Source organism: Drosophila rhopaloa, unplaced genomic scaffold (assembly GCF_018152115.1).
Source record: "Drosophila rhopaloa isolate 14029-0021.01 unplaced genomic scaffold, ASM1815211v1 contig_178, whole genome shotgun sequence".
In the NCBI taxonomy this organism is placed as follows: domain Eukaryota; kingdom Metazoa; phylum Arthropoda; class Insecta; order Diptera; family Drosophilidae; genus Drosophila; species Drosophila rhopaloa.
The window spans coordinates 1,755,617-1,782,917 of NW_025335059.1; the positions used below are offsets into that span (position 1 = coordinate 1,755,617).

General features: G+C 41.0%; 3 protein-coding genes across 6 annotated transcripts in view; 2 read left to right on the plus strand and 1 right to left on the minus strand.

Annotated features, from left to right (window-relative positions):
- Positions 1 to 250: 250 nt before the first annotated feature.
- LOC108037285 lies at positions 251 to 3,480 on the plus strand. Its single transcript, XM_017113821.2, has 5 exons — positions 251 to 616; positions 1,050 to 1,323; positions 1,379 to 1,501; positions 1,555 to 1,716; positions 1,775 to 3,480. The coding sequence occupies exons 1-5, from the start codon at positions 342 to 344 to the stop codon at positions 3,176 to 3,178; spliced, it is 2,238 nt and encodes a 745-aa protein (XP_016969310.2). The 5' UTR covers positions 251 to 341; the 3' UTR covers positions 3,179 to 3,480.
- LOC108037286 (nucleosome assembly protein 1-like 1) lies at positions 3,464 to 5,180 on the minus strand. Its single transcript, XM_017113822.2, has 6 exons — positions 4,934 to 5,180; positions 4,708 to 4,877; positions 4,522 to 4,645; positions 3,999 to 4,227; positions 3,851 to 3,942; positions 3,464 to 3,797 (listed from the first exon to the last, which is right to left on the minus strand). Exons 1-6 carry the CDS (start codon positions 5,006 to 5,008, stop codon positions 3,606 to 3,608), a joined length of 882 nt encoding a protein of 293 aa, XP_016969311.1. The 5' UTR covers positions 5,009 to 5,180; the 3' UTR covers positions 3,464 to 3,605.
- Positions 5,181 to 12,654: 7,474 nt separating this feature from the next.
- Positions 12,655 to 27,301, plus strand: part of LOC108037283 (limbic system-associated membrane protein) — a 126,895-nt gene continuing 112,248 nt past the window's right edge. For all 4 annotated transcript variants that reach the window (XM_044458944.1, XM_044458948.1, XM_044458947.1 and 1 more), the window contains exon 1: positions 12,655 to 13,582. The gene's annotated coding sequence lies outside the window, so the exon portion shown is untranslated. The remainder of the gene's footprint in view (positions 13,583 to 27,301) is intronic.

Below are 27,301 nucleotides of genomic sequence, written 5' to 3' on the forward strand. Positions count from 1 at the left end.
TAAAATATATATCACAATCGTAGTCGATAGTATTCTTTATCATTGGAAAGTGAAAACCGGAACAGGCCAGAATTTTTCGCAGCGTAGTCATAAGTCATTTTTTAAAATATATAACATTGCTTTCAGTCTTTCTGAATTTAATTAGTTGGAAATCAAACCACTGTTAATAGCTTGACCAGTGCTAACTAACCGTCGAATGGTATTATTCAGCGATACTCGAACACCCCTATCTATCGTTTTTGCTCGTGATCTGGCTGCGGTCACACTGGTTACTTGCATTTTAGCTGGAAGAAAAAGCTGCAGGAAAAAATTGGCAATAAAGGACAGCAGCAGCCTCTATTATGGACAAGGCCGAAGTGGGCAGCGCGTGCCTCGCAGCGCCAAAGCGCCGCTTTCCGGCCAGCGAGCGTTGTGGGCGGGAGCCGGCCGCCACGCCCCCTCAGCCACCGCTCACAGAAATCCCGGCCGAGGAGGAGCCACAGACGAAACAGCGCAAAAAAGAGGAGGAACTGCATCGCATCTCGGACTCGGAGATCAACTTGATGGATTTTTGCGATGAGCTGCTTTGCGAGATCTTCCAGTACCTGGACACGTTCTCCATCATGGCGGTGATGCAGTGAGTCCCCCCGTTATCAGCTGCGTTGCAGAAATCTCTTAAGACCGAGATTATCCCTAGTTGGGGAATCACTAACATTTATCTTATTACATAAAATACGTTGACTTACATTTGGACGAGGACATATTCTGAAACGTGTAGATAAAAATAATTTCTTGTTGATGCCAGGAAATGCCTAATAGGCATCAAATGTTAATTCAATTTATCATAACTAAATACCATATTATTTTTAATCCCATTATTTCCATTATTGCGTATTTGCAAAAATGTGTCAATATTGCTTATCTGCAAACATTTCTGTCTGATTCAACTCTGATTTTCGATGTTTTAAAAAAACAATAATTTGAAATTTAAATGTTTTCTAGACGAGATTTCTGCAACCTTCATATTCAATTTTTTCCAATCTCTGTGATTAACCCACCAAATTTTATAGCTGTTCGCCTCGTTTGGAGAACCTTCTTCTGGATCGCCGATTCTATCACCGTATAGATCTCAGCAACGGACCGCTGCCCATGGGCATTCTCGAAGAGATTCTTGGCCGAGCTACTGAAAAGACTCACACCATCAAAATCTGCGGACCGCCATCGTCACAGCATGTTGCTGGCGAATTCCGCCAATTTACTCAGACGTTGAGCTCCATATTCCCCAAGGTGGCTACCCAATTGAAAGTGCTGGAACTGCAGGGCGTCAGCCTGGACTTCGAATACGTGAGTGGCACTACAAGTATAACCTGAATCTGCTTCAATGCTTTTGCTGTTTTAGATACACATATCCGAATTCCCTGTCTCCCTGAAGCGTCTTAAGCTAAAGGATTGCAGCGTAAAAGTGGGCAATAATGCCAAGAGCATATTTCACACGATAGAGATGCATCTGGTGGACCTAGAGGTGCGTTGAAATTATGAAGATTTCCCTTATTAAAAACTTAATTCCGTATTTAGGATCTCAGCATCGAGGACAACAACTGGTTCGAACCATATTACATTATGGGCCTTTCAAAACTGCCTTCCTTGCGGCGTCTTAGTCTTAAAGGGTGTCAGACGCTCTGTAAGTTTGTGCCGTACGGTAGCATGGCGGCTCGCTTTGGTTTTCAGAAACTAGAGGTTTGATTTTTCCTACGATAGACAAGTAGTTCTTTTTATAATATGCTATATTTCTTAGGCACTTGATTTACGTTTGACGCCTATTACCAACTCTGATCTGCAGTGCTTCAGCGCAATCGAGAACCTTAAGGAGCTTCTGCTGGAGTCGCCGCCCAACCTGCATTCTGAACAAACGTCCTCCGAGAAGACCAATAACGGCAGCACCACTGACGAGACTGTGCCCCCGCAGCCGGACTCCCTAAAAGTGCTTAACGACGACGAGCCGTCTACATCGCGTGCCGCCATGGAGCACCTACGTGCATGCAAAATTGCACAGGGCAAGGATGAAGGTGCCGATATGTTCAACTCTGACAACTGTAACGAGAGAAAGGAGGAGGAGCAGTCGCCAGCCCCAGCAGAACCTGCTTCCAATATCCCAGATATTCAGGGTAAAAGGATCAGAGCCCCGTCGGAATCCGAGGATGAGGACACCTCCTCCACCTCGGCGACCTCGGCTTCCTCGTCAGACAAATCAGATGTTGCATCGCCCCGCAGCAATGGTCATAGTGGTCGAGCACCTTTGCGCTCGCCGCTGGTGGTGATTGCAATGCCCAGTGTGGCCGCCGATATTCCACCACATCCTGTTCCACCTGCGGCGGATGCGGACAATGCCGATGCTCCCGAGCAGGAACCGAGGCTGGTGCCTACGCCACGCGCTTATATATACGTACCCGAAGTTAATCCGCCCGGGAATGAAAATCCCCGACAGCAGCGGAATATGGTGGCCATAATTGAGCAGGCTGAACATTATCGCAACTGGCGCGGCAATAATCCCGCCTTCAGTCGTTTCCTACCGCGCCACGATCAGATTATCTACATGAATCCCACGAACCCAGTTGTCGTAATGCACCCACGTCGTCATCGTTCACATCCGCGTCCGAACTTCGACCAGGTGGTACAGCATCCTATGTTTTGGAACATGCTGGACCCACTGGACCGTGATCACAGCCGGCGATTACGCCACCGCCCATCGACCTGTCAGGCCTCACCTCAATACTATGTATCCGATCGTGCGATCTATAGCTTTGGCCGAGCGTCGCGACCCGTGCAACCGGATGTTGTCTGGATTCGAAACGTCAACCGCTCGCCGGACAACAGACTGGAGCGTCTGTCGTTGCGGAACTACCACCTCATCACAAATCATACGCTGGAGCACCTGGTTCAATGTTCCCCCAATTTGGTATACATCGATGTAAGCGGCACAAGCATAACGCTTTCGGGACTAAACCGCTTTAAGAGCAGCAAGCCGGAATGCGAAGTGGTGGCCACCCACTTAACGGCGGATCAAGAAGCGGAGGAGGTTTTCTCGGAGGAGAAAAATGAAGAGGATGAGGAGGTGATACTGCCCAGCGGAGATCGAACTCGGCATGACCAGCAGCCACCGAAATCGCCACCACCATCTCAGGAACTGGCGGTCCCATAGAAGATTCCCCCCCACTTAACTATATTGTTTGTATCATGTTGTACCGTGAACATTTTTTGTCAAAATGGGCCGTGCTGGATTAGGATTTTAGCAAGACGACGACATGGCCAAGCCGATGAACCCACAACGCTGGCTACAAGCGAGTGCTGTAGCTCAGCCCACTAGTATTACGTTTTAAACTAATCAAGCCCTTGTACTATACACCAGGCTCAATGCATTGTATAAACCCAAGAATCCCAACACCACAATAACAAATCCTCTAGTTAGGCATTAAAGAACGAGCGATCTTTTTGGTATACGTATAATGAAATGCTTATTTGGTAGTTCTGTAGCATGTAAGGACAGATCAATAATTTGTTTGGTGCTTCGGTGTAAGAATTGAAAAAATATTTATAAATTGTAAAAAAACGTGTAAAATTGAGAACTGTTACTTGTCAGTGCCATTCGAGGATACTTCCTCCTCCTCGGCATCCGACTCGTCTTCGGTATCATCAGTCTCTGTGTCCGAATCGCTGGAGCTCTGACAATCGGCTATCTCGCCAGTGAAGAAGATCACCGCCTTGGGAATCACACGCTCCTTGAGATAAAAGCCCAATTCGAAGTCGTTTTGCAGTATGGACTGTGGAAGATAAATGTAAGTTGTTTCGGGAAAAAAAACCTCTCCGATCTTACGTTGATGTCACAGTAATTGGGATCTTCGATATCGGCCGGCAGAATGGGAGGTGTGAAAAAATCGAAGAACGACGTCTGTTCGAGGGTTTCATCTGGTAAGGAAGTTTATGAAACTGCTAAGCATAATAGTTTCTTCAGATGACCTTACCCTTCCTCTCACGGTCCTTAGCCTGCTTCCACTCGATGTTGCAGCCTTCGCACTTGTAGATCTCGGCGCCATCGTACGAGAGCGGATCTTCCGGATCCGGCAAGCAATTAAGGAAATACGTCTTGGTCAGCACAGTGTTGGTGAAGTAATCGTTGGGGTAAAAGTGAAACTCGATGTCGAACTTCACAACCGGATCACTATGAAGTCGGGCTCGGATATCGCTCAAGCACTGTGGGTAAATAAAATTATAGTGAGTCATTTTTTATTGCGTATATATGAACATTCCATTCAAAAGAGAAAATATAAAAATTCCATTGTATTAAGATCTCAAATCATAAAAAATGAATTTTGAGTGCAACTTGTGATTAAAGAAGCAATTATCTGAGTTAAGGTAATCACCTCAGGTTAAAAAGATGGTCAACAAGCATTGTCTAATCAAATCTATACATTTAAAACAGATTGCCCAGTATTATTTCAACTTTCATGACATCATAAAGACATAAAATATAGTTGAAATACTCACTTCTAGAATTTTCTCGTCCTTCTTGCTTATAAACTCTGTATACGAGGCTTTAAGAACCTTTAACCAAAAATGAGGTACGCTTAGATTTGGCTTCGAGTCACCGTGGTTTTGCTTCCTAAATTCACTGTACGATGCAAAAAAAGAATTACGATTCGTTTATGACAAGGGAAAATATGAGTGATTTACTCGAGGATCTTCTTGCGCTTCTCGAAAATGACGCTGTGTTTTTCCTCGAAGCTCTTCTCCATGTTGTAAATGTCGCGCTGAAGGGCAACGTCTAAATTTATGGTCTCCATATATAGCTGTTTCAGCTCGGAAATCGTCTTTTTCTCTTCCTCAGTGAACTTTACATCCGTCTAAATACACACATTAAGTCAGATCTTCCTGTGAGCCCCGAAATCAAGTCACTTACAGTCGATTCGGTCTTGGCCGACGGAGGAGCACCGTATTTGATCCTGGCCGCGTTCCTGTTCCGCAAGGCCTCCATTGCAGGATCTACGAGGGGTCGTTGATTCGCTATTTTGTGGCTGTTCCTCTGCAAGAGGAATCACAAGCAAAGTTTAAAAAGTTTCGCTTTTTGCAGCGATTTTTCTAAATTCAATTCGTAATATTCGTTAATGTGAGGTGTAGACTTGACTGTCGTCGTTGGAATGAGAGTAGGACTGCGAGTACTTCAAAACTTCCAGCACAAAAGTCAGCGCCCACTTTTTAAAAAAGTATTGAATATAATTCTCTGTACACACATTTCCAATATTCATCCTTAAAGAAAATTTTTAGTTGACTTGAGGCCCGAATTAATTCTTTTTGGCAAAAAATGTTGGTAGTGTAAAACATTATATTGAAATGTAGTGATGTTGCCCAGGCTATCAATTTATCCTGAAATTCAATTGCTTTGAGTTTTTATAATAGAGTTTTTAAAGCTTGTTTTTTCCACTCCCTCTTTTCCTCAAGTGTAAATGCCTTGGGGCAGATTGTTTCTGGTTTAAGAACCCTTTCACTTTTTGTTGCCATTGAGATGCAGGCCATGTTTATTGGCAATTTAACGCACATTTAATTTCTGTTTTTTCCTGTTTATATTTTTGGTTTCCTTAATTTTTTTGCTTCCTCCAACTTTTCATTTGGCATGTAATTAAGTGTGGGCCAGATGTTTGGCGTGGGTGGCTGCTTAAGTGTATGCAAATCACGTGCTGAGTGCTGCCAAGGGTTCAGCCATCGCCTCCTGGAGTCTGTTAAATGGACCGAGCTCTCGGTCTCTCAGTTCTCGGTTTCCGTTTTCAGAGAGTTCTCCCAGTTTGTTGGTTATCTTTTGTCGCTGGTTTTAATAATGTGGGCCGGGCTTAGTGCCATATGTCAGGCCGTGAAAACAACAGAAAAGTAGAAAAAACGAGGGAATTTCGTCGCTAAGGAAAACATTTCAAAATGAAATTATGAGTGGGGCACTTGGTGGCTAGTAGAAAAAAAGTGTAAACAAATTTAGCCAAGCGGAAGTCCAGACACACACACATTCCACACACAAAGGAAAAGCTGGAGAGGAAAAGTGGGGAAAAGCGTGGTCGCATTGTTGTGCGCTGCTGAATGTTTGCTCTCAAATACACATCGCACATGTACGCATGCAGTTGTCCAGTTTCCACAGGACATCCCCAACCTCTTCGCTGTCCTCATATTTGATATTATTAAATTTTTTCCCTAAATACCGCTGGGAAATTAAAAAGAAATCATAAGGCAAATAGTGTAAGGCAGCCAGCCATCTGATGATGACGGCTTTGGCTGGCCAATTCCGAGATTTATATGAGTGTATGCTTACACAGGACGAAAATGTTGACATACTCTCACATTTTTTAATTAAATCAAATTTGACATACTAACAATGAATGATACACAAAATTTTGAAAATAAGGGGATCTACAGTTCAATTTCTTGTAATTATATATAAATAACAATAAGTTACATGATACATAATGGCAAATATTATTTCATTTTATTTATTTTTTAATAATGTATCAATTATCGGCATCATTTCGAAGTATTTTAATAAAGGAGTTTAGCTGCAAAACTAGAATGTCTAAAAAATAAATTCACTTTTTATTTATTTCTTTATTTGATCTATGAAGTAAAACTTCAAAGATGTATAAAATTGTACAAAGTGGTCCAAAGTTCAAGATAATAAGCCTGGCCACTGTTGAATGAGTTATATTTCAGATTTGATTGCCCTTTTCGTGGATATTTGCTCCCACTGCCGTGGCTCTTTAAGTGCAAAGCCATTTAAGCCGTTCAGGCATTTTCAATTTACATTTCGGTCATTCAATTAGGAGGTGCATAAAATTTAGCTACATAAGTAATGGCACAGCCTCATCATCATCGTCATCATCATAAGGAGGAGTACGAGGATCATGGTCGTCACCTACGTGATTGCCGTTCGTCGGAGGTCGTCCATGCCGGGAGCGTCAACATAGTTTGAATTTAATTAAAACCAAAATTAGTAAAGCCCAGAACAGAACGGGTCTGGGGCAGCCCGACCAGGCGGAGCAACAGTTACTTACTTGGCGCAGGGATTAGAGCTCCTGCTGTTCCCGCTGCCGCTGCAGCTCCTTCCTGGCAAAAGTGCATGTCTGCAGAAAATCGAATCAGCAGCTCAACGTCCTCATCCGAGCCCCACGAGCAGTCCCGGTATCCTGGAGCCTTCCATTTCCATCCACCTGGGCCTGAAGCGTCGGCGCCATGCCGAAATATTTGCAACAAAAGCATAAGATGTAGTGCGGCATTTGATGATGAAACGACGTGTTAATTAAGGTCATAATAATTCAACTTAAATTGAAAACTTGCCCGGCTAGCAACGCAGCTCCTTTTTGGGTGGCCAGGCGAAGGGCATCGCATCCTCGGAATCCTTGCAGGCTAAGCTGATTGCAACAAATTATTTTGCACCTTGGTTGAACTTTCCTTGAGCTGCAGACAGCATGGCGTTGATAAACGAATTTTGTTAGTTTGCTTTGCTTATTTTAAATGGAACTAGGTGCTTTGGGGTGGTGCAGGACTGGCAAGATGGGCTGATAGTGGTCCAAGGGACAAGGGCCAATGTTGCCTTTGGTTTTGCATAAACCAGACAACGCATCTAATAAGTTGCAGCTGTCGGTTGCCACCCCGCTTTCCAGTTGGCGAAAGAAGTTTAAAGTTTTTACTGGGCTCCGCCTAATGCCTCAAAGTGCAGAGCTGTGTTTGCCATTAAATGTTATTAGTTAAATGATAATTAACAGTTGGAAAACTTGCGAAATATCTCCAACTAATTTGCATAGCCAACTAATTGGCTTAGAGGGTCATTGCTTTTGCTATTTTTCGGCGAAATACCTTTTCTCCTGCACGGCAAAAAGGAACATAAAATTTGATGGACAACGCATTAATTCAATTATTTTAATGTTAGATGCTTTAAGAAGACTCGCCTTTACTTATTTAAGAGCACGTCGCACAAATGTGTCAATTTTAATTTAATTTTACAATAGTAAACGTCAATCAAAGGACACCAGTAGGGGATTAAAAATATATCTTCCAAAAAAATATATATTTCATGATTTTAAAACGAAATCTAAAAGGTTTTCGAAGTTTATTAATTCTATACAATTGGAATTATCCTTTCGGATATAAAGAATAAATAAAATTTTTCTGAGTGCCTGGATAAAATGGTAGCTTAGTTGCTCATAATTAACAAGCACACACCTGCAGTTCGTCTTGCCCGACATCCTAATTCGAATGCTATTCATAACGCACACATACGTGTGCGCACAAGGAGCAGATCCTTGCAGCCGCAGGATAGTTTGGCAAACGCTTCCTTGGCGCTGCCACCGCCCGAAAACTTTTTACTAATTTACATTCATTACACACATTTGCAATAAAACTAGGAACCCAACTCGTACACAAATTCAGACACCCATGTGTGTGGTGTGTGTGTGTACATAGAGGCTGGCAGGAGTAGAGTACATACAACTACATTGACACTTTACATGCTTCATTAGCGTGTAAGCGCGGTAATAATGAAATTTCCTTATGGCTGCATTTCCCAGGAATCGGGGAAAACTCCTGCATATTGATGCAAAGTTTTTGGTGGCGCAAAACTTGCGGCTATGTTACCTCAAAATTGATGCACCTTCTGGGCACCACTTTAAGCACCTTAAAGTTGGAGGATTGCCGCTGATTGCCCCATGCCAGAGAAAAAAAACAGAAAACAGACAATGACAATCGAAATTGTTCAGCATTTCGACAATCAAATCAGCAAACAAGACAAACACGAAAACATAAAGCGAAGACATACAAATTTGTCAGCAGTCAGTCAAAAATGAGCAGCGGAAATGATGGCAGCGCTCGGCGGAAACGGAACGCGGCAAGGTGGATGGGGTGGTTCGAAGGGTGGCCTTTTCGGTTGCCTCTGGATAACTGTTCGGCTCCGGAGAGGCGGTGCAAAATCTGCTGCACAGCTGATGCCTGCCACATGACCTCCCCGTGACTTTTGCTGCCTGCCGTGCTGCTGGCTGAAATTAAAATTGCATTACGGGCCAGGGCAGGCAACGTATTGGGTTCAGATTTCGGTTGGGTTTTGCCTTGGATCGTTTCGGTTTGCTGCAGCTCCACAGAGGAAAAACCTCAAGGAAACTCTTGTTTGTTTTCATTTTAAAAGAATTGCTTTGTATTTTTATCACCGGCTGAATTTGTGATACTGCGCAAAGAAGTTTTACATTACTTAATTTGAAAAGCGAAGGATAATAGAGATAGAAGTACAACTTCAAAATACTAGGGGGATCGTGTAAGCAAATTTCCTGTTAATACTTACTGTAACATTATATTTTAATTGAATTTGTATAGTTTTTAAATACTAAAATAAATTTGTTGTGAGTTGATTTTTCAACAAGAATTTAGTTAAATAGATGACTGCGTTTTTTTGTCTGTAAGCTCATGTGTTTGAGCTGCTTCCATAAATATTTCAATATTTGTGCACATTCGAAGCTGCTTAGCCACGCCCAGTGCCAACAGCACCGGCAAGCAAGTCAGGCAGGAAATAGTTTAATTAAAATTCCTTTGGCAATGTCATTAAGGACATTACATTTTGTAGATTCTGATGTTGCTGGTGCTGCTGCTGCTCAAGGTATTTGGAGAGGCCTGCCAGGACGAAGGACATTTCAATAAGACACGAAGCAGCCCGGGCAGGTCCAAGGACCAATGAATTTCATTGTTTTCGCATGCAAATTTGCAATGTGCCAAGCTGAACAAAGCGTGGAGAAAGTCACAAAACACAAAGCACCAAACAAAAGTTAAACGGGGCGATCCTTTAAAGGGCCATAACGGCATGTAAATTCCTTTAGCACGCCCCATCGATATTGTTTCCCAAAGTCTCCCGCCAATGATGATGATGAGGGGTCGGCGTTCCGCTTAAAAGTGGGAAAAACAAGAGCATAAAACCTAAATGCAAATAGTCAAAGGTTCGATGTAAAAAAAATCGTATACACAATGCATATAAAAGAACCAAATAAAAACGAAAGAAAAAAACAATGAAAAGAACAGTGGAGCGGCTAGGAAAACAACAAGATTAAAATGAAAACAATCATGACAATCAGGGACCGCAAATGTCAAATTAAATTATCAATAAATTCCCACCAAGGAGCCATGCCGGACGCAAATTCATCCTTGCTCCTGCCGCCGATGGCACTGGCAATATCAAGTATACGCCACCGCCGCAGTACACCAGGACCATCAGCAGAAGCAGCATCACGACGGACATCACCACCCCCGCGTTTGTAGCACATAATGAAATCATTTACAAAATGAAAACAACAACAGCAAAAGTAGCAGCAGCAAACCAATGAGCACTGAAAAAAACATTTGCAAATAGATAATAAAATTAATGAATTTAAAAGCCCGACAAACATTTAGCTCTATTTATTTGGGACATTTTTTAAATGAAAACAGGCAGTGCAATGCTTTCAGAAATACAAATATACGGTCAAATGCTATTTTTACATTTTTCCGTAAATTTTGGTTTTTCTTAAGCCAAAATACCTAATACCCCGAATTTTCTTTGATTTATTACAATATAATATTTATTTATATTTAATAATAATAATAATAATTAATATATACCTTTATATTTAAAAGGTAGAAAAAACCATGTCCCGACAAGATTATAAAAACACAAGCCTTCAAAGCTGAAAAATGGAACACTTTATGAAGTGTTTTGTTCACTGCAGCGATTGAGGCAACAGACGACAAAGGAGCGATGGTAGGATGCGTATTTAGAATGATTTCGCCTGTGGGGTGTGTGATGTGGTTCCTGTGTCCAGTTTCCAGTGTTCGATGTTCCCATTCGCGGTATTTCGTCGTACTCGACAAGTAGAGAACTTTGCACGCCATTGAGCTGACGGCATTCTGGCAGAAGGAAAAAAGAAAGGCACACTTGCAAATCATAAAACAACAGACGCGAAGAAAATGTTTTTTAAATCTTCATAAATATTCATTATGGGAGCGGGGCATGGCAAATAGTTTGGGGCAATCGGGGGACTGGGCCTCGGCCACGGCCATTGGACACTGGCCAGTCCTGCAGGAGAAACTGGCAGGGACAGGACTCCAGTGGGCGGTAAGCTTCATTTGCGCAGATGGCAGTACAAGAAGTTTGCCAGAAAACAAAAACAGAAATGGCCAAAATAACAATAAACTGGCTCGAGGAGCGTAAGTAAGAAAAGAAAATGAATTGAGGGCGCATTTCAAGTGTGTGTCGGCCTTGAAGCGTGAAGATGAGGCCCGAACCCGAGAATAAGTTCATGTCCATGGCCACAATAGCCGAAATGGCCAATGGAACGAGTCTGGCAAAATAAGCAGCAACTATAAATAACAAAGAACATCGCAGGACAGAAGGCAGCACCACAAAGCTGTCAATTAGCAGAGTTTCTTACTTAATATTAGAATTTTCCAAAAATTTGGGAATAAACCAATAATATCAATAAACATCAACGCATGGTCAATTTTTGGGGCTTTAAAAAAATACTCAGACTTATCATTTTGTGTTTAGCAATAAGATTAAAAGCGGACGTTTGCTTTTCCAAAAAGTCAGCTTGTAAATTGCAAAACTCTATTACAGTAAAGACTTGTTAATAAATTTAGTGATATATAGGTAATGAACACTTATTGATAGTGATTTTATCATCTATCACTTATAGTTGTTCACTTTTATAAATTATCTTCTAAATTATTTAAAACCAATAAAACCGATTTTGGTTTGGGTGAAGAAAGCTTTACGCATTAATTAAAAATTTCAAAATTTACTTTTTTTTAAACAGGTATTTCTTTCCAAATTTATCATATAAACATAATTTATTTGAATCTTCAACCAAAAGTATTGAAACTTTTCAAATGGTTTGACATTTTTAAAGGGAATCAGATAAAGAGAGAAGATCCTCTTTTATTTGGGAGTCAAAGGGATAAAAGACCAATTTCCCATTTAAATTAAACGTAAGCTTTGGAAAGCTTAGAGCTTTTAAACTGTTGTGGAGTTTGATAGCACAACCTATATTTTAAATTAGGTTAACCAGTTAGTGGCATTAGGTGACAAATTAACAAATAAATATTCGTGAACATAATAAGAAAACACTTACACATGCATCCATAAATCTAAATTCGTAAGTATTTATTTTAAATATTTTAAATAAAAAACAAGGGTGACTTATTAAAGTATATTTTAATTTTGTTGTTATAAAATCCATAATTTAAAATGTTTAAAAATGAAGTTTAACAGTAACTATTTTGCCTTGAATGCGTTCCACAGCCCACCCAGTATTCTCTCTTAAGTTCCACAAACATCCCCTCCTTGTGTGGGATATTTTCTCTTTCTGTTTGGCACACATTTAATGCGGCTGTCGAACGGCAAGCAAAAAGAGCAACAGCAACAACCACATGAAGTAGAAGAGGCTGTAATACCAATTACATTGAGCTAGTCCTTCGTAGGCAGCCCCTTTCTCCCACGCCCTTGCCTTCGGGTGCTCTCGCTTCGGCTAACTGTTGAATCAACGAGTGGTTGCCGAAGACCCCTTCGGCGCTATTCGTGCGGCCTCCGACGACGGATTTCTACGGTCTTCAGTTCTATTCGAAACGCGCTAGCAGACGGTTGGGTTTTCTCTCGCCCCACTGCCCTCTAAAATATAAGTGTTTAAATTGAATTTAAAGTTCAAGTCGAAGATCGAAGGATTGCGAATACCACTCTATATACTACAAATATTATCACTGGTGTTAAATTAAATTTGATAAGCTAACCTCAGACCAATCAACTCTTAAATACTTTATTATAACTGACAAAAATAACAAGTGTCTAGAAAAAGCACAGGTGAAAAAGCAATTGATCTTATCACTCTTAAAATTAACTATTAAATAACTATTTATTTAAAATACTGTCGAAAAACCAGTGAGTCTTTTGAAACCGGTAAACAATATTCGTGATTCGTGGATTTCGGTTCTGAATTTTATTCGATTTTCTTCTCTCGCGTCGTTCCTTACCGTTTTTGGCATCCACGCGCGCTCTCTCGTCCTGCCAAAATCGTCCGCTCTCTCGCGAAATACTGTTGGGCCTACACCGCTGGCCAAGAATTTGGCATCGCCATTCGCACACACCCATTCACACACGGCCATAAATTGTGATTAACCGCAGCACAACCAAAAGCGACAGCAAGACGTAGATTTTTAATTAAATTAAGAGTGAAACATACCAGCCGGCACGACAGCAGCAACGGCAAATGTAAACAATCAGCACTGGAAATTAAATATTTAAATATTTGCTCTCGGAAAATTGTGCGGCATTTTAAATTAGGACTCCGCGACACATCCGTGCGCATATTAAAGTGACATATCCTATGTGTGTCCTGTGCCCTAGTGATCACATACATATGCAATAGATGGTGTGTGTGCCAAGCCAAAACAGCCATAAATAAAGCCAGGAAAACAAATAAACAAACGAACAATCGGGTCAAAGTGCTTAGTCAGGCTTAAAGACCCAAAAAAAAAACCAACAGGGACAATCCCTCAGATTTCGTGTGAGGTAAGTCCCGTCACCTGTTGAGAGTGGAAACCTTAATACAATTATTCATATGCACATCCAGATATAAAGCAGCGTTGACGAGTGGCATTAAGGAAAATAAAGCAATCGCACAATTTAATTGCAGTCATTGTGTTTTTTTTGTTTCACTGCTTTTGCTGCATTTTAAATGGCCGTGCTGCAATCATTCAGCTGCATAATTAATATAAAATAAAGCTATGCGATTTTTGCGATTCTTTTGTTGTTGTTGTTTTTGTATTATTCTCTGTTGCTGCTTTACTATTTGTATTTTTTAACAATTAATTAAAAATATGTATGATGTGTTTTCCCACTTCAATTGGCTGCCAGGATTCTATTTTATTTGGTTTTTTTGTCAGTCCATAATTTTTTTTTCCATAAATTGCCATTTGCCGTAGGCTTTCGTCATGGTAAATTGCGGATTGCAAATTGCAAAAGTTTTGAAACATTGTAAGACTGCAGTTTATATAGAAAACAATTATGCGCCAGTTGCAAAAACACAGAGCGGATCTGATTGAAATGGCATAAATCCAAAAGAAAAAGCAAAGCTCTCCATGTGACAATCACAGTTCGTTTATTCGCATAATATGCCAGTTGAGCTTAATCGACTGATAGCTGTATAAATTATTTATGGTCGCAGATACCTTTGCGGTATGCAATTTTGTTGGTTGAATAATTCTGTAATTGAATTAAATCTTAAAAAATGTATTACAACTTTTTAGGAGGGGATTAATAACATCGTTAAATCGTTTGTTAACAGATTTCAACATATATTAAAATAATATAAGCTTCATTAAATATCAATTTTGTATATACATTTTGTCTAAAAATTAAAAGGATCCATTCTTATTGTATAAAACCGCGGCGGGTTTTGTTATTTAAATGTAAATATATGAATCGACATTCTTTTTAGGAAAATTATATATATCACAAAATATTACTCGATAAAAAGCAAAAATAAGTAAAGTAAATAAAGATAGCATATACCGAGAGCAGTCCACCTTTAAAAAGTATACTTTCCCACCTTTTCATTCGAAAAGACCTTAATAACATACTGTGTTAAAAGATTTTTCCAATAAAAAAGGGTTGAGGTCAAAGAAACAGTTTCAATATATATAAATATGTATGTGGTGAAAATGGGTTTTTAAAATAAACGCATGCATATCGTATATGTATCTTTTCACACAGGCAACTTTAATTTCCGTTTAATACTGCGGGCAGCCGCGGGAGCTTAAAAATGAAAGACATATCAATAAATAAGTACGTCCCGCCCGCGGAGACGAGGAGCCAATACCCAGCATACACTCAACACATATGTATATGCGCACTCACACGCACATTCAGGCATAAATAAGTCAACGCACATAATGGTTAAATAATTAAAGACACACGAAAGCCACAGCAATCACATGGCATAATAGTTAAAGACATTCATATTTATATTTATTGAGCTGCATTCATCGGTTCGTTGGTCGAACTCGACAGCCTTTATTCAATAACCCCAGGATCCTGGTCTGACCGGGTGCCATTAATTCGCCCTGCAGGAGAGCCCAATCAGACCCGCAAAATGCCATTTAATTTAAGAGCCAGAAACTCTATTAAGTTCCAACTGTTATTCAAAATTCCAAACACAAACTAGTAGCGTATATCTCATGTTTATGGGAGTGCGTGTGGGCGTGGTTGCTGTTGTGGTAATTGTTTTAAAGCATGCGTACATAAATTTGGCTAATTAAACAAGACCGCACAAGCACATAGGAAAATATTCCATAATAATGGAATAATGTAAATACTAGCATAAACCGGGAGGCGACCACAGACAACTAGCCAACATTTCAGTCCACCTCGAATGGCAAGGTCCGTACAAATGTTCAACTATATTGGCCTCGATGGCAATAATATCAAACAAGCATAATTCATAACAATAAAACGAGTCAGTGCCGTGCACGCACTGGCTGCAATTGGCTTTAATTCAATTGTCCGTGCATCGATTGGTTCTTGGTTATTACCTGATTCCGATTCTGCTGCTATTCCTCGTCCTCATCCTTTTCCCTTTCCTGTTCCTATTCCTGCCGTCGCTATTGATAAATGTGAAGTCAGGCAGAGGAACTCTGAACGTTTTAGTTACGCCACACTGGAATTCATAATTAATTATCGACATTTAATTACAAATTGTATTTGCTGGATGAGAAATTAATATAGTTGATGGCAAGGGAATTATTTGGGTACTTAGTCACTAAGGAAAATGTGTGGAAGTAAGAGCCTTACAGATAATTACTCGGAGATCGAGTAGTTTACTTCAATATTAAGTATATATAGGTAATCTTGGCCAACACATTTTAAGCTGCTTACTATTTAGATACTATTTCTGTGACTTAGAGCAAAAATACTAACTAATTCTGCTTTTGTGTTAACATTTCACTCTGTTATCTCATGGAAGTCCTTTTACATTTCATACAACCCCACTAATAAATATGAATTGGCTTCCAAACGGGTGATTCCCCAGCTCACCTATCTTACAGTTCATTTTCCTTTCCAAGGTTTATCGTTTTTCCCTCAGCCATTTCCAACTATTGACTAATTAAAAAAATAAACGAAAGGAGAACGAAATCTAGATGCCATAATAAGCAACTATTTTGGGTGCTCTTTATTTTCCCTTTCTCTTTCGCTTTTATTTTTCCCGTGTGTTTGCTTGATGTTAAAATTTCTGGCTAAATGGCAAAAGAAAAATAAGGAATGTCCATACCTCGAATAAACAGAGGAGCCGCAGTAGATTTCTCGTATTTTTCCAAATGACCCAATAAATTTGAGCTCATTATGACGCCAAGCCACGCTCTTCTCTGCCCTCCTTTGTTTGTGGCCGGCTGAAATAGCAAAAAAAAAAATGAAAAATAAAATAAACAGAAAATGGTAGAAGCAGCGAGTAAGTAAAATAAATGTGGCAGCAATCGTAGCGCGAGAAGGAAAATAAAAATGAGCCAGCAGCTCAGGTAATTGCTGTAAGAGGGCCAAGAACCGGGGCAATGAGCGTTGCCTGGCGCATAATGAGCGTGAAAATAGTGAAAATATGAAAACGTCTTCGGGCGCAGAATTACTGAGGGGTAAACACAATCTTTGATTTGCTAATGGCTAATTCTGCTGGCAGTGCAGAAAAGTATGCTACGATTAATTTTATTGTCAATTTTTTTTAAAGGTGACGTTTTCCTCGGAAAAATTTAAGTTAAGAATCACTGTTAACATCCAGGACTCTTAGCGTGGGTGCCAAGAAAATATCCTTTGACTATACCTTAATTCATTTTAGTATTGGGACAACGTAGAATTCCATTTTTAATGTGATTAATTTTTATTCATCAAGTCTAAAAACAAGCTTTACTAAAATATTTTAAGAAGCTTTTAAAGGAGTTTTTGGAGATAATCCCAGGAAGCACAACAAATATGTTTATCTTTAGAAGATTTATTGGCTTAGAACCCTGCAAAATTAGGTTAGCCACCTCGCTATATATTCTCTCCGCATTTGATGCTTGATTTCACAGTATTTGGTTGGACTTCAAATTATGCTGCAATTTCGGTTAGCCAGGCGGCGCTCGACCGAAATCCATGCTTATGCGCTTTATTACGGCTAATTAGGATGCCGTTGCTGCAGTTGCCGCTGGAGCTGCAGTTGCAGTTGCATTCTCGGCCAGCTAATGCCAAGGCCTACACAGTCACAGATGCGTCGTTTGTTTAGCCATTCGAGTGTGCACATTTGAATAATTAATTTGTGCAGTGGTAATTTACACGTTGGTTGACTGGCTTTTTGGTCGGCATTCGGTTGTGCGGTTGTGAATCGCTCTCGGGCCCGTGGCAGCATGTTATTTGATTATTTTGCTGGTGCAATTGCATTCGTTTTGTGGGTAGAGTTGTGTGGGCTTGAGTGGGGGTGTGACATGGCATATTTATGACACTGGTAATTAAATTTAATTGTTGCACTTCTCTAGCAACGCCCCCATAGCCTCACGTTTCGTTGCGGTCGTGGGCCCATAACTTAACCTACTAACGTCCACCGTACACGCATCCGCGTTTTGGTTATCCTTAGGCCTTTGCCTTTTTAGCCTGTTCTTTTGGTCGCTCCTGTTGGCCTTCATTCCTTGTCAACGGGCATTGGCTTTTGTTTTATATCCCGGCATTTGTTTTCTTCGCGGTTTTATTGTCGCCCTTGTCCATTATGGTTTGACACACTCTACTTAGAGCTACTTTGCGTGCTGGCTCTGATATGATAAGGTTAGCTGGAGCCACCAACTGGCGGCCAATTCAGCCGGAATCCCCCTTTCGCTCGACGGCCAGTTGTCGGCTTAATTGCAATGCTAAACGCTAAATCATAGCCTCACGTGCACCACGTAATTAGCTTAAATTGTAAGCTGTTGTTACAGGACTGAGCCTGGGTGTGTGAGTGTGACTGCATGTGTGTGCGTGCTGCTAATTAGGTAAGGGGTCAGTTGCACTACACCATATAAATATTTTCATCTTACCTGCTTTCTCAAATTGTTAGCCTTCACTTTCCAATTTTATTGAATTAACTTTTTTATTTTCTTCTTTCTTCAATTTGCAATTCTATCTTATTTATATTTCAGTAATAGACATAATGAATTTAATATATTTGATTCAAGTTAGTTTTCTAGTAAACGATTAAAATGCTAGTTACAAATATTATGCAATAATTAAATTAAAAAGAAACCGCATTTAAATAGAAAACTTAACAAATAGCTTCTTCAACAGACAACAGCAAATATTTGATCCAAAGCATTTGAGTTGATATTTGTGGCTTGTCATATTTGTTCAGCATAGTATGTTCCACTCGGCAAGCAATGCTCCTTTAATAACTTGCCTCCAGGATGGTCGTTTTGTTTCTTTACTTAAAAGAATTTACAGGCAAAGAAGTTACTTACATTTTGTCTGGTTAATAAAACTATTGTGTGGTTTTTTGTTAAATAAGACATTTTATCACTTATCTTTATTTACTTTCACTATTTTTTTTGCCAATGCTGTCTTGCAAACGACCTTAAGTAATCTGAATACCTGTGGAAAAACATTTGTGTTAATAAACATAATAGAACGGACCTTAAAGCCTTTTTGTATATGATATCAAATTGTTTTCTTGCCATCTAATTATGATTGTGTGTTATTTAAATTTAACCTGGCTATTGTGGTTGACAATACAGTCAATCTTTTGTCTAATTGCCTAAGATACACATAAGCTAATAAACAAACATTTTTGGCTATGATTAAATTCGGTTTAATTAAGTGAGCAAATCGAATAATAAATGAATAAGCCTATGGTAAATATAAGCGCATATAAATGAATACAAATGTATGTGCAGAAATAATCCAAAATCATTTGGTTGTTCATTTCAAAGTCAAAGCCTAAAAGGGAATACAAATAAAAACGACAACACTTCCTTTATTATTTTTATTTTTGGTTTCAACTTTGTTCGGGGTATTGCCCGCAGGAGTCCAAATAATTAAATCCAAAAAAGGGAGGAGATGGCCAAAAGAAAAAAAAACATAAGAAAGAAACAGTCAACAGTCGGCAGTCGACGGAGCGATTGCAAGGACAAGTGAAATGGAAAGTGAGGAAATGCCCGCCAGCAGTTTTTGACAGTATCCTTGACTTTTGTTGCCTTTTACACGGCGTTTTTAAGACCCAACCCCCAAACAACCTGCCACCCATCGATGGTAATGAAAAACGCGCCCTTTGTGGGCTCCCTTAATGGGCGCGGGCGTTTTGCCAGAAATGCTTGTCGTGCCCCGGTGTCCCAGTTTGTGGATGTTGTTGCCTTGCCGCATACCTTGTTGTGCTTGTGCCTTTTATTTTGCTCCATGCGCCGGCAAAAAGTTTTTGAGTAAATGTCTTTGTCAGCAGGTGTAGGCAGGCTGGTTTTCCTTCCCGCTTCCGCTTTTCCCTGCCCCCCGCTTGCTGGCGGCTCCTTGCAGTTTCATTACCCCAAAACAAGAGATTTTTGTTTAAACTTGTTTGGGGGAAAAGGAAAAAGAATACTTTGCATCATTTATGCGGTCTTTTGCCGTTTGAGCTTTTTTGCCTTTGTTAATGCCAAAAGTTGCTGTGCCCTTTGGCTGCCTTCTTGGCTTCGGCGTCGACCTGTTAAATGTGTTTATTCGAAACACTTGAATTATTTAGACACAACTGACTGGCATTGCCTTTGATTAGGCCATACATATTCCATGCATTCATAAAACCTGCTGCTTGGACAGATTTTTAGACAGCATTTTATGGCCTAGGTGGATGAGTGGGCGAGGGGGGCTGGCTTTTGCTTTGTGTTCTGGCCAGAGTCAGCATAAAATTTAGCACGCAATTACCAGCTGGCAGATAAGTCGATAAGCCGCTGATGAAATGGAATGGCGTGGCTTGGCACCGCGTGGAATGAAGCTCATTAAAATGCAACGAAATGTCACCTATCTGAAATTGAAGCGCAATCTTAACGGACCTAACAGCCAATTATAGCAGCCGGGACACGGCGTAATTTCCACGATAAACATCCTCCGCCGCTAAACATTCTGCAGAAAAAGAAATAGCCACAATAGGAGTCGCCTAAATTAGAGTGCAAGCTTGTTAACGACAAAAGATGGCTCATACAAAAAAATACGAGCACACTCAGAAAATATAAATTAAAGAAATAAATGTAGAAATAAAAATCATTTTAATTGCCTTAAGTATAAGCTAAAAGATAGCGAAATCGTTTAATTCGTTAAATATTTAAGGTAAAAGACAAAAAAAGATCTTTGTCTTAAATTAAGAATAATTACTAACTCCCCTGAACTAATTTTTTAAACCAAAGACTTTATTTTAAATATTAAAGAAATGATTTCTTATTTTTTAAAAAGCCACTCTCAATAAATTACGAACTATGTTATGACCAGCATTTTCACAGTGCACGAGAACACAAAAGTACATATGTATTCGCAAATATTTATGTGAATTTGCTGGCTTTGGGTCATTGGGGGTCACTGGTCTTGCTAAGACGTTTGCATAATATGAGAAAGATTTCATTTCGCTTTGCCTCTTTTTCGGTGGGTGGCTGCGTAAGTAAAGTCATATTAAATGACAGTAGATGGGCACAGAATGCTCCCCCTTAGTGGGCTTACTGGGCTTCGCTGGTTAACTGCAGAACATAAGCCCCGGCATAGAAAGCGATAAAAATGGCTTGGCCATTGTGTATTGCTGCCGCTGCCGCTTTCTGCACCATATTGCCAAGTGTTCCATTCATTCGGTCTCGCATTGTCTGGGACCCATGCGTAAAGTGAACAAAAATTGTGGGAAAATTACATTTCAAGGAGCCCGAGCCGTAGAGAGCGTCCAGAGAAATCCCGACTTAGCCTATTAGCATTCATATTAAAACGAAAGTGGAGCCATATTGCGTATACGCAGCCATGTACCGAAGCTCAGTGTGCACATTGTCAGAATGTGCGTAATTCTCTCTTTCTCCCTGCTAAAGTTGTGTGCGTGCTTCTTACGCCTAGAATCTGTTATTTTTGCCATTGTTGTTGTTTTTGGCAGACAGCACTTGGGCAGATTTTAGGATTAACGTGAGCTCATCTGTACAGGCCGCACTCCACCCAAATGGAATACTTTGTGGGAGTGGGGGAAGGAAAAGTTAATTCCTTTTTGAGTAATACGCGTTGTCCTTTGAATAGGCACGAAAATTGCATTCTTTTCTACCCAATTTTATGTCATTAGGGGGTTTTGCAAACTAAGCTCGGTTGTTTACTTTTATTAAAACCAAGAAATTGTTTTGCAAAGTCAACTTATATGAATTGTGCATGGGGAAAAGCATAAATGGTAAGGATGTTTGTGAAATTAAAAGAGATTTAAGAGCAATAGTTAAGATGTCTTAGTCTTGTTTAATAAAGTATGCAAAGTAGTGGAGACTTTGGGGATTTCTGAAATATTCTAGAAGCTCACATATTATTCCATCCACATATATTTTTTTTAAGTTATTGTTGAGCGCTTTATTTGATTTTTTTCGGCTGCAAATATTTAGGGAAGTTAGGGATTTTTATCGGCACCAGCGCATAAATTCATTTAGGAAAATAATTTTGGGTGATATTCGTTGTCTCTGAAGTTTCAGGATCAGCCGAAGGGTAACTGCTCAATTAACCAGACTTAGTTTGAACCTAAAACTAACCGCAGAAATGGGGTGGAACCGAAACTGAGTTTTGGCATATCAATGGAGGAGACTCTCACGCCAAATGGCCAGGACAGCAAGCACTTGGCTTGACTTCGGTGTTTGCGTGTTTTGCTTAGGTGTCGTCGCTTATGTGGCCTGCCCAGGACACTTAAGGGCACTTTAGATGTGTGTGTGTGTGATGGCGAGGGAGAGCAGGGAAAAAGGACGAGCATATGGTTACACAAGGATACAAAGTGGTCAGCGGAGCCATTACAGCGTCAAAAGTGCTTATCTACACAGTTGTTCAGTTGTAGTTGTTGTTTCTGCCGCTGTTGTGTGGGTGTTGGCATTGTGTCCAAAGCTAAATAATGCGCTTAATAGCGCTTACCCACCTCTAAAGTCAGGAGCAACAAACACAGCGCCTGTGATGTCCTGGACATCACGCTCTGCGTTTTTGCCATTTTGTGCGCCGAGCTTTTGTCTTTATGCCATTAGGCGTGCAAACACGCACACACGTTCGGCTGGGCCCAGCGATTTGCTCTTGCTTTTGTTGCCAGCTCGATTAGCATATCAATATGCAGTGTGCACCGAACTCCCACTTCAGCTTCAGTCCATGGGCCATCCTCAGGCTCCTGGCTCTATTCAGAGCCACGCACAAGTGACACATCGTTATGCGGCCTGATAAACATGGGCTCCACCTACTTACAACCTCGTACACATATTGCGCATACGGCACGTTGTCAACGTCAAGTGCTTGAGTGCGACAAGAAACTTAATGAAATGAGCGAATTGAATAGTTCACATGCAGACACACTCCTTTTTTTGCGAGCCTTGCCCGGATATTGGGTTTTATTTTATTATATTTCCACGGCTTTACTTTGCTTATTTTCTCTATCAAGCCGAGAATTCGGATTCCGATTCAGTTTCTACCATTGTGTGCACCATCCAGGCAGCACATGCCGCCATTTGGCAGCACGATATCAAATTACAATGACTACCCATGTGGATCATGTGTGAGTGTGTGGGTGGGTGGGTGTTGGGCGTAGACACACCTTGGTCATGTGTGTGCGATGTGTGTTGGTAAACTACTTAATGGTGTGTAAATTTGCCGACTCGCTTCGACGCTGTTCGGTTTCAATTTTGTGGCTGAGAAAAATTAATTTTGCCGCTCGCTTTGTTCCCAGCCCAGTTTATCTATGCCTCGGTGTGTGTGTGTGTCCTGGCGGCAACGCTGCGTATGCGTAATGGATTTGTGCAATTAAACTGAAAACAAGAGCACCACATCGCACACGCATACGAAATTTGATCAAGCCCCCCGTATGGTAAAAGCAGCAAACAAACAGATAGACAGTTAGACAATCACTCAGTGAGTCAATGTCTAACCTGTTGGCTTAGTTGGAAAAGTTTCTGCTGCATTCCCACCTTGCCTCCAGCTGCATGCATTATTAGCAAGTTCGGCTTACCCACTCCAATGTGGCTTAGAATGGAATTCAATTTCAGCCTGACATTGGAATTACATGCAATACAAGTCGACTCCACAAGCAGCAGACAATGCAAAAGCCAATGGCAGAACAGAAATCTCCCCAACGCCTCTCTTTATCTCGATATATTCCTGTGTGAGCTTGCCAAAAAACGGTTTACGTACCAAATAAATTTGCCATTAGATGAAGGGGAGAATTTACACGACTTCAGTCAGGCCAGAGCACATAAACAATGCAGCTGCAAGTCGGCCAAGAAGAGTGACACACAGGACCAACTCCTGCGGCACAAATCTAAACACGGCAGCAACCTTACTTGGGCAAGTACCAGATTTTATACCCTTTATAGTTTCAAAAAATATCTTATAGGTATAAAATATAGTCGCTTTATGAAAATATATTTTAAGCCTTTATGTCTATAAAATTAATTTTAAAAAAATTAAAAGATTAATACGGGCATCTAAAATAATGGAGGTTCGACATTTATTATTTGTATAGAGTCTACCATATCTCGACCAAAACTAAAATACCCTTTGCCAGGATATAAAGGCAGCTACATGGCCCAACAGAGCAGCAAGGATGTCTGTGCCGATAACGCTTGGCGAAAATTTACGATGAGCATACATTGAAATTGTCACATCGAATCGAAGAACAGGAGCTGAGAATGCACACTGCACCTGCCTGAAATCCAGTGAAAGCAGAGCTCAACTATGGCTGCAGCTAATGAAATCATATAGCCGGGATCTGAAAAAATCCCCTACAGTGGCGGCTGTCGCAAATTTAATATGTTGCCTTGCACTCATTGACCATAAATTACCACTTGCAGGCTCCAAGTTTCTCAGTATAGAGCTCCTTTCGTATATTCGCTATTTCGTTTGCTGCAGCCTCAAATAAATACAAATCAAATTGGATGGGGAAGCCAAAAGCTTTCTGCGTGTTAAGTGTACACATATATCGGGAAAATATATTTCGGTCCAGGACACTGCAGAGGATCGTTTATAATCAGAAAAGCAGAAAATTTCCTATTGCCTCAATGGCCCTACGACATGTGCACACAGATTTCTTTGTGTGTGTCTGCGCAAAAATCTTTGAACTATGAAAAATTGATATTAGCTAAAAATACTTTTAGTCCTTGTGGCCGCCTGGCAATGTCCTTACCAGTCCTTTTGTGTTGCCCCTTTTTCTATTGGCCCACTGGTAGTCTTTCTCACAGCCAGTTGGAGTGTGTGCACAATGATTAGACTGACCCTGCCACTGGCCACATTGTACAATTTACTCTGATTCTTCCTGCCGACCAGGGACTAACCCTCCATCCCTCATCATCATCCCCATATCCTAAGTCCCCGGGGATGTGTGGGGATACTTCCCTTTTTGGTTTGCTTATTTTGGCTGAACTTTATTTAATAAAGCAATTTGCGCTTGGCTGACATTAGTTATTGTTTGAGCCCCGGCCGCAATGTCTGCCCAGCACAGATAATTTGTGGAGGGTTCTTTCACTTTCACGGCGGAGGGGGTGGGTAGGGAGTTCTGTGTTTGCCGACCAATTGCCGCAACTTGTTAAGCAATTAAATTTAATTTGCATGATAAAAAATAAATGAAGACAGGCCCGGGTGTGTATTTTTTAATACATAGCTTTTGACATCTGTCTAGTGAAGTGCCATTGCCCTTGATTAATGGTGATTAATGGTCGAAAAAAAAGTTGACGCTGTCAGCCAGCAGGTACAATACGAAAGCTGATCAATCAAGCAAACAATTTTGGAGCTAGAAATTCAGGTATGTCGGCATTTTGGTATGGCAAGTCATGCCAAATCCTTGGGAATCACGCACCGCCAATCAAGTCAATTAGTTGGCAGTGGGATACGGGCCAAAAATTTAAAGAATTTTTCGCGGCATCGCGTCCAAATTGAATGCTGATCTAATCCCCCCCACTCTCCCCTTGACAAACCCAACTTTTTCACCACATTCAACGCCTCTGGCGAGGCCTGCACCTTTCTGCATAACAAATCAATGGAGGAAGCATTTTTTCACGTTGCTTGCAACGTTTTTAAGCGCACATCCGCAACGGTAACGCCTGCGGCTCTACGCTTTTCGGCTTTTTGCTTTTGTTGGCGTGTGCGTTTTGCCAAACTGTCAATCAATAGAATTGTTCGCTGCTTTTTTTCTTTCTTTTTGGTTTTTTAGGCCTGTGCCACCGCAAAACGGGAATTGCTACGGCAAGGACGAGCCGACTGCAACCGAATCGAGAACATTGTTGCCGTTGCATGTGGCATCCATGGGCTCGAGCAGCGAGCCGTCAAAGTCAACGTGCATCATGTGGCCTGAAACACGGAGTAGTGGGGCGATGTTATTTTTCGCTTTGTGGCTGCGCTTTGCCCGTTACGACATTTGCACACTACCGGGGCAACACAGCTACCAACAACTGTGAAAAAAAAATTGAAGAAAAATGCCAAGCTGGCGGAAAAAAACCGGCCAACAAGTGCCGTTGATCTATGGGGGGGTCAGGGCGGTACTGTTGGCCAAGCTGTGTGTTTAAGTTCCAGCTTAAAGCCGACTTTTAGGTGGGCAATTTATAGGAGCAGTGGGACTAAACTGTAAAAAACATCATTTCATTGCCTTCTAGCTACCAGGAAAGGGTAAAAAACTATATTTAAACTGATGCATTTTTTCAAAAATGTTAAAAAACAATATGGTAAATAACTTTATTAATGTTTGAGTGATCCAATCAACACCCAATTTTATACAGTTGGATAAATAAAACCTACTGTTCGTATATTTTGCTTGTTATTAAAAGGTTTAACTGTTTGTATAACTCGCGGTCCTTGTATTCTGACGAACAAAATATATTTATGTTTTTAGCGTTGTGAAATAAAGCACCCCATTGGTTTTAATTTGCATAACCATTTAATCAATACAGAAACAATTTTCTATCGATATTTGCAAATAGATTGAGTGTAACGAAAGTTCGACCATACTTTTTATGTGAAAGGGTTGCCAATTTAAAACAAACATTTGGCATCGATTTTCTTCGAGTGCAAGCCAGTATCTTGCTGCTCCTCGAGCCATCAAACTGCTCGTTAACGCTCCAGCAAAGGAGTCAGCACTGATATAGACGAAAAGTGAGCTGGAGGAGCAGGAAGGCTCCTTCCTTGAGGCCGCAGGCTGCGTTCTGCATGCGGCTTTGATTTTGTCTTTGTTCACGTTTTTAGCCATGTACGAGGTTGTGTTGGGCCGAAAGGCAAAATCAATATATCCCTGTGGTTTGACGATTTCTTTTTTTTCGTGTATGTGTGTGTGTGTGCTCGGCCGTGATTTGCCTTTCGCTTTAAGCCCCTTTCCTGCCGGCCGGAAGTTGGCCGTCTGCTCGCTCCGCCATGCAGGCATTTATCCTGGCACTCGAATCCCCCAAAAAACTATTGCACTTTGCCCATTCTCCAGCTGACTGGGCTTTGTGTGAATCGGCCGTGATTATGTCTAATAGCTGTCCAAGTCGATCGATGTTCCGTGTGCTTGACAGTTGAGCCGAAAGCACTGGGTGTGCACGGCCTTCAGTTGCCTTTGGCTTCCAATCGGGCTAACTCGAGTCGATCTTTGGCATTTTTGGGGCTGATGCATAATAAATGAGCCAGCCGCACTTTCGCCTAATCATATAATAATAACTTAAGTAATGGCCAGCATAAATAAATGAATCACTAATGAGCTGAAACTGTTTCCTTTTTGGCAGCCGCAGAAACGAGCTGCGACGCACTAAAAATGCGCCATTTACGACAATCAAAATGATTAAGTGCGTTCCGGGTGTAGCACTGCGAATGTTGCGTATACGCCGCGTTTGCCGTTGGCCCGGCCATAAACGCCCCAAAGAAATGGGGCGGCGAGCAAAAAGAAATATGACGGGCCTGCGTCTGTTTGCCGTTGGGCCGCGCTTAAAGCAATTTAAAGCGCTGCCAGCGGAGGCAATTTTGTTAATATTTCCGAGGCGTACGCCACGCCAGTAACTGTGTGAAAGGAAGAAAAGTTAAAAATACGCTTTAACTGCTACAACAAGTCCCCGGGGAGTGATTAAAATATAA